This window comes from Terrapene carolina, unplaced genomic scaffold (assembly GCF_002925995.2).
Source record: "Terrapene carolina triunguis isolate 2854851 unplaced genomic scaffold, T_m_triunguis-2.0 Scaffold268, whole genome shotgun sequence".
Classification (NCBI taxonomy): domain Eukaryota; kingdom Metazoa; phylum Chordata; order Testudines; family Emydidae; genus Terrapene; species Terrapene triunguis.
This window is the reverse complement of record NW_020664619.1, coordinates 873,317-883,709: the sequence shown is the minus strand read 5'-3', so window position 1 is coordinate 883,709 and position 10,393 is coordinate 873,317. Positions and strand designations below refer to the sequence as shown.

The 10,393-nt window shown below is 43.4% G+C and overlaps 1 protein-coding gene across 1 annotated transcript in view; it reads right to left on the bottom strand.

Moving 5' to 3' along the window:
• Positions 1 to 3,357: 3,357 nt before the first annotated feature.
• The window catches only part of FAM83H (family with sequence similarity 83 member H), a 15,902-nt gene continuing 8,866 nt past the window's right edge, over positions 3,358 to 10,393 (bottom strand). The window contains exon 4 of the mRNA XM_024204402.2: positions 3,358 to 9,241. Coding sequence (XP_024060170.2) covers positions 6,592 to 9,241 — 2,650 coding nt within the window. The 3' untranslated portion in view covers positions 3,358 to 6,591. The remainder of the gene's footprint in view (positions 9,242 to 10,393) is intronic.

Sequence of the window (10,393 nt, the reverse complement as noted above, 5' to 3'; positions counted from 1 at the left end):
GCATTCACTGGAAAAATCCGAGAGGAAAAAGTTCGGCAACTTAAAGCAGCATTTGCCAAGCAAAGAAATTTCTTTTCGGAGATTAACAAGTCTAGCGAAGATTCAGTAAGAGCAAGTTTTGTGATAAGCGAAATGATAGCTAAATCATTGCGACCTTTTACAGAAGGCCTATTCGTAAAAGAATGTCTTGTGAAGGCCAGCGAAATTTTATGTCCTGATAGGAAGAAAGTTTTTGAAGGCATAAGCTTGTCTTCCAATACAGTTGCCTGCAGGATAATGGATTTAGCAGATAATGTGCAAAAACAATTGATTCAAATGGCAAAAGACTTTGAAGCATTTTCAATTGCTCTTGATGAGAGTAGAGATGCATCAGATACTGCACAGTGTGCAGTGTTCATTAGAGGTGTGGATTGTAATTTGAATATAACTGAAGAATTGCTAGACTTAGTGCCACTGAAGGGTACCACAACGTGATGTGACATATTTCAAGGATTGGAAGAGTGCATTGAAAAAGCTGCGCTGCCATGGAACAAACTTGTATCTTTGGCTACGGACGGTGCGCCATCAATGTGCTCTGAAAACGTTGGTGTGGTTGGATTATTGAAGACCAAACTGAACAGCCTCAATATACCAGGAATTAGCTTCACCAGTATACATTGTATTTTGCACCAAGAAGCCCTGTGTTGTAAAAGTCTACAAATGAAGGAAGTTATGGATGTAGTTGTTAAAACCGTTAATTTTATACGTGCACAAGGGCTGAATCACAGACAGTTCACTTCTTTTCTAGCAAGTATGGACAGCGAATATGGGGAACTTCTGTATCACACTGAAGTTAGATGGCTGAGTCATGGAAATGTTTTGAAGCTTTTTTTTTGCACTTAGAGAGGAGATTGATGCCTTCATGAAAATGAAAAACAAGGAGGTTCCACAGCTTGCTGATTCCACTTTTATCTGCAACCTTGCTTTTCTAACAGATGTAACTGATCACCTGAATGCACCGTACTTGAAGCTTCAGGGTAGAAAACAGGTGATAACACAGATGTATGACAGTGTTAAGTCATTCAAAGTTAAGCTTACTTTGTGGGGGAAACAGCTGACTGCTGGCAATTTGGTCCATTTCTCGACTCTGAATTCCTTAGGAAGAGTTGAACCCAAATCCTTGAAAGAATATGCAGATATCATTTCTAACTTATACAAACAGTTTGACATGTGGTTTAAAGATTTCAAGGCAGTTGAACTGTATGGGGAGATTTTGGCAAACCGGTTAAGTGCCTGAAACCACTATGGCTTATTGCTAAAAGCAGCCAAGTCAGCAGGCTGTAAAGTGGCCATGCAGCAGCCTCAGCTTGACCAAGGCAGGAGGGGAGGGGGTTTTGGGTGCCACAGAAAGGGCAGCTTGACCCCACGTCCTTCCTGATAAGAATTGTGTCAAAGTTGCTGATACATGTACACCTCTACCCCGATATAACGCGACCCAATATAACACGAATTCAGATATAACATGGTAAAGCAGTGCTCTGGGGGGGGCGGGGCTGCGCACTCCGGTGGATCAAAGCAAGTTCGATATAACGCGGTTTCACCTATAACGCGGTAAGATTTTTTGGCTCCCGAGGACAGCGTTATATCGGGGTAGAGGTGTATTTTAGAAGAGCAGGATGTGCTCAGGAATGTGTCTAACAGAGTCTCAAGGCTGCAAACTCGAGGAAAATACCACACCTGGTTAATCAATAATCAGAAGGAAACCTCTTGCTGGACCATTGAAACTGTTTGCTTAACAAGTTTTCTTTAAGGGCCATGTTATTGTATTACTATGTATAAATAAAGGGAAAATGTTTGAGGTAGTGGGACTGGTCTCTCCCTCTGGATGCATCTTGAGTTCCCCACCGGCAGAAGGGCTGCCGCTGTGCCACTCGAGAGCCACACTCAGCTTCGGTAATTATCAAGGGTTGGGGGTGTTTCACTAACCTGTTGCAGACGTGTGTAAGTGCTTGAGACTAAGGCCTGTCTACACTGGGAGGGGGATCAACCTAAGATACGCAACTTCAGCTATGAGAATAGCGTAGCTAAAGTCAACGTATCTTAGTTTGACTTACCTCGCGTCCTCACGGCGCGGGGTCAATTGCCGCGGCTCCCCAGTCGACTTTGCTTCCGCCTCTCGCTGAGCTGGAGTTCAGCAGTCGACGGGAGAGCAATCGGGGATCGATTTATCGCGTCTATACTACACGCGATAAATCGATCCCCAATAGATAGATCGGTACCCGCCATTCCGGCGAGTAGTGTAGACGTAGCCTTAGTAAAGTTTAGCTTTAAGTGAAAGCACTCTTGTGTTGTCCTGTTTGTGCCAGCCATCTATCAGTCGGACGGCCGTGTCTCCCCTGATTTATTTCCTGACACCACCGCGCACAGAGTAAAAGTTACCAAGAGCTTTGGGTTGAAAGAATCCCAGGTAACAGAACCACATTTTCAACTTTTTTCCACATCATTTGCTGTGGACATTGACAATGTTGCAGAGGAAATGCAGATGGAGTTAGTGGAGCTTCAGTGTGATACCATTTTGAAGCAGAAGTATACAAATGTTGGAATTCCAGAATTCTAACGGTTTCTTTGACAAGAAAGATTTCCTATGTTATTCTCTGCTTAATAATAATAATAATAATATTCCGCAAGGGTAATGGCAATGTTTGGAAGTACATATATATGTGAACAGTTTTTCTCTTCCATGAAGATTAACAAATCTGTGTTAAGGTCAAGGCTCACTGATGAACATTTGCAAGCAACACTGAGATTGGTTTTGTCTCTGGTTGATCCAAAACGCTGCCAGCTAAGTGGCCAAAAATGAAATGACTGTCAAAATTAGCACTGACTATTTGCATTACGGTTTTAAAAATGTTAATACATTGACTTTTAATAGCATACTATATTACGCTTCATTTTTTTTCATTTTTGACTATACTTTTGTATCATTGTATGAAAAGGTTTCAGTGATGCGGCCCTGGGGCCAATGTACCAGTCCTCATGTGGCCCTCGTGGTGATTTGAGTTTGAGATCCCTGGTGTAGAATGTATCATGCTGTTTTTATTTTTTTCTTTTGGTATTAGCCACACTTCACCGAGGCTCTTTTCTTTTTAACAATCTCTTTTTATTTGGGGAAAGAAAGTACAAATGGAAAATATTTACAGGTCAGGTAATCTGTGACCCTCCGGCTCACTGCCTGCCTGGCTTTGACATCCTTGCCTCCCTCATCTCACCTACAGCATTCAGCTCACCATCATGTGCTTCATTAACCACTTCTGTGTGTGAAATCTGACTCCAACACAGTGTTTTAGTAAATTAATTTGTTTATTTTATGCACCACAATATACAGAACTGCTTAGATAGCATCCTCTTAATATATAACAGTAGCAAGAAACTGAATAAGAAAAGAGATGGAGCTCTGTACAGGAACAAGACTTCTGTTCTACTGTATGAACTTTTGTGCCATCTTCCTCCTAGTATTATTTGCAACATGGAGTAAATTTAAAACTGCCCTTTAGACTCCTTATTGTGTATTTGGCCAGCTCCTCCCCATTTCTCTGCTCATTTCTTTTGCTAATATATTTATGTCTAATTGAACTGTTCAAATTAGAAATAATGTATACTCTTGATCACTGGAGATTTCAATCATCACTTGTGAAGCTTCCTGAACAGCCCATTCTTAAAATTGGGAAATCCAGCCACACAGGGCTTCATTTGACACTGCTTCCAGCCACCAATAAAATAACCACCATTTGTCACTGAAAATGTAATTAATTTATATAGTGCTGTTAGCGTGACAGCTAGGCATCTTGAAAACTTTAATCTTTAAGACACAAATAAAACTACTGTCAACTGCTGGCCCTTCCCCTACCTGTCATCCACATACCTGTAGCAGGGTTGGTGAGCTTGCAGCTCCAGCCCTGGTAGTTGTTCATTAGGGCTGCAGCTTTATTTCAACATTTTTTTTATCAAAAATAAAAATAAATCTGTTTTTTTTTTATTTAAAAAAATGCCCTCCTCCTTGCCTCACCAAGGGGGCACCAACCACCTGCAGCAGTACCCTCCACCCCAGCACTGCAATCCTAATCCTGGCTGAGTGCAGAGGTGAAGCTGGTGGGAGCCACTGCGGAGAGAGCCCAGCCCACAATCACCCCACATCTGGCTCCTTTGTCCCACAGGACTGGACCTGGCACCCCGCGCTCACCCTACAGCAGCAGCTCCTGTGTCCCACGGTTCTGGGCCCATTGCCCTGCTCCTGGCATTGCAACCAGGCACATTGGTTCACAGCACTGCTTAGGTTGGGCCTGACTGCTCTGTCATGATAGAGTGTCAGGCAGGCCAAACCTGAGCGGTTCTGTGGCCCAGTCCACCTGGGCACAATGCCATTCATTGAAGTTTTCTCCCTCGCCCTTCTCCCACCCAGTCATGAGGGAGGGTCTGGCAGGTCAAATTTGAGCAGGTTTGTAACCCAGTTCGTGCAGAGCAGGGAGCCAAGCCCAGACCCATGGGACAGGAATTGCATGAGCTGCCACTTAAGTATGAGTTGTGGACACAGAAAAAAAGTCATGGACAAATGGGAAAAGCACAATACGTGATTTTTTTTCCTACTGTGACAAACTTGCAGTCCTAGTCATCATGGAAGGGGCATCAGCTATTTCTCAATCTCACTGGAGTTAGCAGGAAAACTCAGAAGGATAGTTCAAAGTAAGGGCACTTACTTCCTACCCACAACATATGCACCAGGTGAAACATGAGCTGGGCTGGAAAGTTGGGAGAGATTCTTCAGATAGGGATGGAAAAGACTCTTCAGTGTAGGACACAGGAGAGGAAGAGATGGTCTGCCCAGTCCTTTAGGATCATTTGATAACTGTCTTGTAGATGTGGCTTTTTTGTTTTTGCTTGACTTTCCACCTTGCTTGTTGTTGCAGGAACTAAGGAGCAGCTGACATGCATGAGTTAGGCCTCAGCCCTTATATCTTTTGCCTCTCCTTATTAGAAACACAGTCCAAAGGAGTAAGGCAGCCACTTCCAATAAGAGATATAGGTCTCTTGCCACAGTTACAATTGTCCCATAATGGCCTAGACTGCAGGTAAACGCCCAACCTCTGAGGCTGGGAGGGAGCCACAGTTGTAATGGGGAACTGAGTTTCTGGCAGTCATGTGGAGTAAGGGAAGGTGGCCAGACCTGATTCTCAAAAGTCTTGTTGCCTATTTTCAAAAGAGTTATTTCTCCCTTCCCACAGCCCATAAGATGTTCTCCTATGCTGCCTTGCCAGCTGAGGACTTGAGCTTGCTGTGACTTTTTATGCATTTATTTTTTAATTTACCAAATGTGTTTATTTGTACTTCTAGGCACACAGATAAAAATATACGGTCAGATATAATTTCCAGCATTGAGACCCATTGCCACTGCTGCTGTGTTGCCTAAGAGAGAGAGTCTCAGGCTGAAGAACAACAGACCCAAGGCAGCAAACCTTATGTACAACCCTCTTCTTTCTTTTTGACATCCACCCTCCACTCACTGTCCTGCCAGACAATCCAATACCACAGTATGAACCATACAGGCTGGTCTGGGCCAGGCCTGGTACCAAACACCTGAAAGAAATCTATGTAAGAAAAAAAACATTGCTGAGCTTTAAGAAAAGATAAGTTACAGTAAAGCTCAGTTATTTCCTCCTTTTGTCTGAACCCCTCCTCCCTCTCCTGTCATCACAATGAGGGAACCTGCTAACACTTGAAATGGCTTATCCTCTGCTACAAATCTGTCCCTGAGAGAGAACACCTCTTCTTGGCGGTATACCCTCAAGGAAGATTCTGCTTGACGAAGGCTGCATTGTACAGGCTTGATTCAGTGCACTACTAGGTTGGCTAATTTAAACTAGAGACACCTCTTTATCCCAGCATGGCATGCAAATTCCCTCTGCTGCTGCCTTCCAGCTGCCTGCTCATGCCTCCCCCTCTAAAGCAATAATATTTCCAACTATATTTAAAAACACCCATAAGGTTATACAATGCTAAGTATAAAAGCTGGACATGTGCCAATGGACAGGGTCATAACTACAGGTAAGGGCAAAGAATTTACTGCAAGATCTTGATCCTGGAAACTGTCAAAGATCCTCCTGGTACCACATATGAGGAAAAAATGGACCACAACCTGAGAAATATCCAAAAATCAGTATTGTTCTTGTAAATGAGAAGTACGGACTTCCCTGGCTCAGGGCAGAGCTTTGCATTATAGTTTCACCCCTCCCTGAATAATAGCAAGCTTGTTCTGTCTGCTGAGGAGCTTCCCTGTGCAGATGATAAATAGACTCCACTTTATTTTTGTTTTAAACAATCTGTTGATTTAATTTTTTTTATAATTTGGATTCTATTGCAGTAAAATTGCCTTTCACCATTTAACTGTATGAGGAAATCATGCTGTAGGAGACCAGTGTTGCACAACTGCCCACTCAACAACATGAAGGAGTATTCAGCATGTTACTAGTGTCCATCACTGAAGCGTAACCTCCCCTCTCTCCATTGACAGACAGTAATTCCACCCCTGGAGTTGGGATTTAGGCAGCATTTCTAAGGTCACTTTTTGGTTTTGAAGGTCCCCAGGAGTTTGGGCATGAATTTCCCCATTTTCTTGTCTTTGGCATCTGTGTCATATTCCTCATCATTCTGATTCGGTTGTTCATCCTTCTTGCAGAAGACCTCAAACCTACTATACACCCGCTTCTCCTTTCGCATATTCTCCATCTTTTTCAGAAGAGTATCTCTGTCCTCTGATGGTTGCCTCTGAAGATTCTTCTTATGGCTCCCAAAACTTTCTGACCTGCTAATGTTGCAGCTTTTCTCCTCACCTTTATATTCCAAGCTGCTGGTAGACTTGGTAAGATCAGGATTACTTGTGGATGGTAGTTGCTTGGCCAGCTCAGCTCTGTTCTTCTGACTGTTGGCGGAAATTTGCTCCAGAATCACCTTTGTGTCATCACGGAGGTTGCTGCTGTATAGGATGTTTGCCGTGGAAGAAGCAAACCTGGTCTGAGATGGCTGGTTGCTTTTGAGAGCAGGTGGTGTTGTGATCCTTTGGGATTTCTCTTCCTCCATCACTTCCTGATAATCCCCCTTGGAAGATCGTTTAAGGCTCATGGTCTGCTTGTCAAACTTTCCACTCTCAAGATTGGTTTCTTCCTCTGATTTCTTATCACCCTTTGGATTCAGCAACTGTTTCAACCTTAGCGACCCTTTCCTAAAAAATTCCAGTGGACTCTGTTCCTGTTTGGCACCCTCTTCCTCGGATTTATTGAGAGAGCTGTCAGACCCTTGATTCTTGGATAAACTTTCAGGAATCGATGTGGTGCTTATCCTAGCCTGCGGTTTCTTGAATTCTGTGTCAGCTAGTTCCTGTGTGTCTCTTTTGAATGTCAGTTTCTCCCTGTTCTCTGGCAGAGCAAGCTTCTGAGTGTTTCCTACCAATATCAGGTTCTCCTTCATTGGAAGAGCAGGTTTGCTGTCTGTGGAATAGAACCGAGAAGATAGTTTTTCCATTTTGCTGCTAATATTTGTTATAGGATCTTTACTCAGTGTGTCAAGGAGCTGGGTGGCTGAAGGAGACATACCAAACTGTTTCTCAGACTCCATGTGCATCTTGTAACTACTGAAGGATTCTTTTGAGTCTAGCACCCTACTCTCCAGGATCTTGTATTGCACGGATTTGGTACATTTTTTCTCTGCATTCTGAGATTCTTCCTGTAGAAAACTGGAAACAGCTTTGGTGTGACTAACTGTAGCACTCTCTATGTCTTTGCCCACAGTTTTGTACTTCTCTAAAAGTTCTGCTACTTTAGAAGAGGTGGCTGCCTTTATAGTTTCATTGTCTTTTATAATCTCACTGGACATTTGCTCCTTTTGGATCATCTGAACCTTCTCCATTGTCATATTCTGCTGATCTAAATTGGCGGCATTAAAAATCAAAGAAGATCTGAGCCTTGAGCTCCTCTGGATCAAAGGATTTATCCTGGACCTAAAGGAATCCTGTTTCACAAGGGAGGTCTCCTCACCTGCTCTCTCAGTACCTGTTGACTCTTTGGCACTTTCAATTCCCAATGATTTATTATTAAATGACATAGGAGACTTGAAAGATGGGATCAGGTCACTAGGGTACTTTGTGAGGGGCTCTCCAAGGCTCAAAACATCATTATATGACTCTGATTCCATGGGCATTGGGATGCCTTCGTCTCCTGGTTCAGACTGGTATGCACTCAGGTATGAAGAAATCCTCCAGTTACGCAAACCTGTTCTATTTTCCTGGGTCTTCTTGTCCTGATCTGGGTCCTGGTCTTGTAAAAACAGTCGTTGTTCCAGGCTCTGCTTCTGTGTGGGGGATGTCTGGCACATGAATTTCTGCCCTATGTTTTGCCTCCTTAGTGACATCAGCCCTAGTGGGCCATTCCCAGCAGGGTTCACCTGGTCAGAACCATGCCTCACTTCCCTAGAAGAATTTGAAGGCACATAATCTAGCCTTAAGGGGAAACCCTCCTGTGGGAAGTGGGATTCAAGTTCAGGATATCTGGGGCCCTGTGCATAGTCCTCCAGTTCATTGAATCCTGGCCTACCACCTCGGATTCGCTCAAAGAACCCCTGAGGCCTGCTGGAAGCATGGGGATGTTCAAATTGATATTGGTAGAACTGGTCCTTTTGAAAGTGACTGGATTGCATTTTAAAGTCATCCAGATTGTTCATGAACATCTGCCTAGAACACTGCTTTGAAGAAGAAAAGTTTTCAAAGGTTCCTTCAGCAAAGCTGTGTCTCTTAAAGGAATCCAGCTCTAACTGCTTGGAGCGGAATAAACCTCTGACAGGATCTATCTGAGAATTCTCCATTTCTGCCTTCTTAGAATACATGCGCATTGCTGACCCCTCCATAGTATGGCGCATCAGTTCATCCCGTCTGAAGGCTGACAAGTATCTGTCTGGATCAACTCTGTCCATGAAGGGTGGGAAGACATTGTCATCCCTCTGGAACAGCAGGTGTGCTTTCTTTGGAAAGAAGGGCATATTGTTGCCAAAGGGGGCCATGGTAAATGGGTTCTCTGCCTTCACCAAGACATTGGCTGGAGGAATGAGAGGGTCTGACTGTGCAAAGAGAATTCGGAATTCTTCATCAAAGCTGGACACCAGCTCCCCTTGGAAGATGTGAGCGATGCTTCGATGAATCTTCTCAAAGGACCACATAAAACTGTACCAAGATACAGAAAAGATGAGATGTAGTTAGCATCTGATGTGTCAAATCAGTGGCACCACTTCACATCCACTATGCACTGAGTCTAGCCTTCTACTAGAACCAAGTACTACTTTGGCAGCTTTCTACTGCCCACAAGAGTTCGCCCGATTAACACTTATTGATTATTGGGCATCAATCAGTTCCAACACTAATAGGCTCACGTTCTAAACTGAGAGATCTAACATATCAAGTGGTAACCACAGAGGAGATGGGGGAAAGGAGGATGAGGGTTATGGTAAAATATGCTAATATGACTGTCCTGTGCTGAATTTTTTTAAATTAAATATTTTAAAGTTATTTTAATACATTCTTTTTATTTGTAAATAAAGTACCCACCTGTACACCGCTGAGACAAGGACTCCCCTGCAAGCAAGAGCACCCCATTCCTCACAAGTACTATCTCACTCTTTCCACCAAGATCCATACGGCATGATCCCGGCCTCAATGAGGTAATGATTTTCCTTATCTGGGTTTTTAATGTGGGGCCACTCACTTGAGTACCAAAAGCACTTAGTATGCTGTTTTCATCAGATTGACCTATCTAAGCTCAGAAGTATAACACAGGCATTGACATAGTAACTTCCATATATTAACATTATGCAATAGTCACTCCCATACTTGTAACTAGATGCTGATTTTAATAACCCACCCATCTTTTTAGCAACTTTAATTATTCTATGACAACACTTAGGTTTGATGCTGGGGTGAAATAAAACAATTTTTAAAAAACCTGACTATGTTTTCTCAGGACACAGTCACTGACATGACTCAGTCCGGGCTGATTATGTTTGTGGCTTCAGCCAGGTGGTATTTGGACTTAATGTCCCTAGCAATGCTGGTGTCTGCAGTGATTTTGAGTGTTTAAATTAGTTGTAACAGTTACTAACCTTTGTACAGACATTTTATGTCCTGGATATGAAACAAGCTTGGCTTTAGATTTCTGTAGTTTCCTTAGCCAGGGCCGGCTCTAGGCACCAGCAAAGCAAGCAGTTGCTTGGGGTGGCAAATTTGCAGGGGCGCAAGAATCCAGCATGAGAGCTGAGAACCAACAGGGAGCCCTGGGAGCTGTAGTTCCTTGGTTAGCTCCCTGCCTATAGAGCCAGCCCT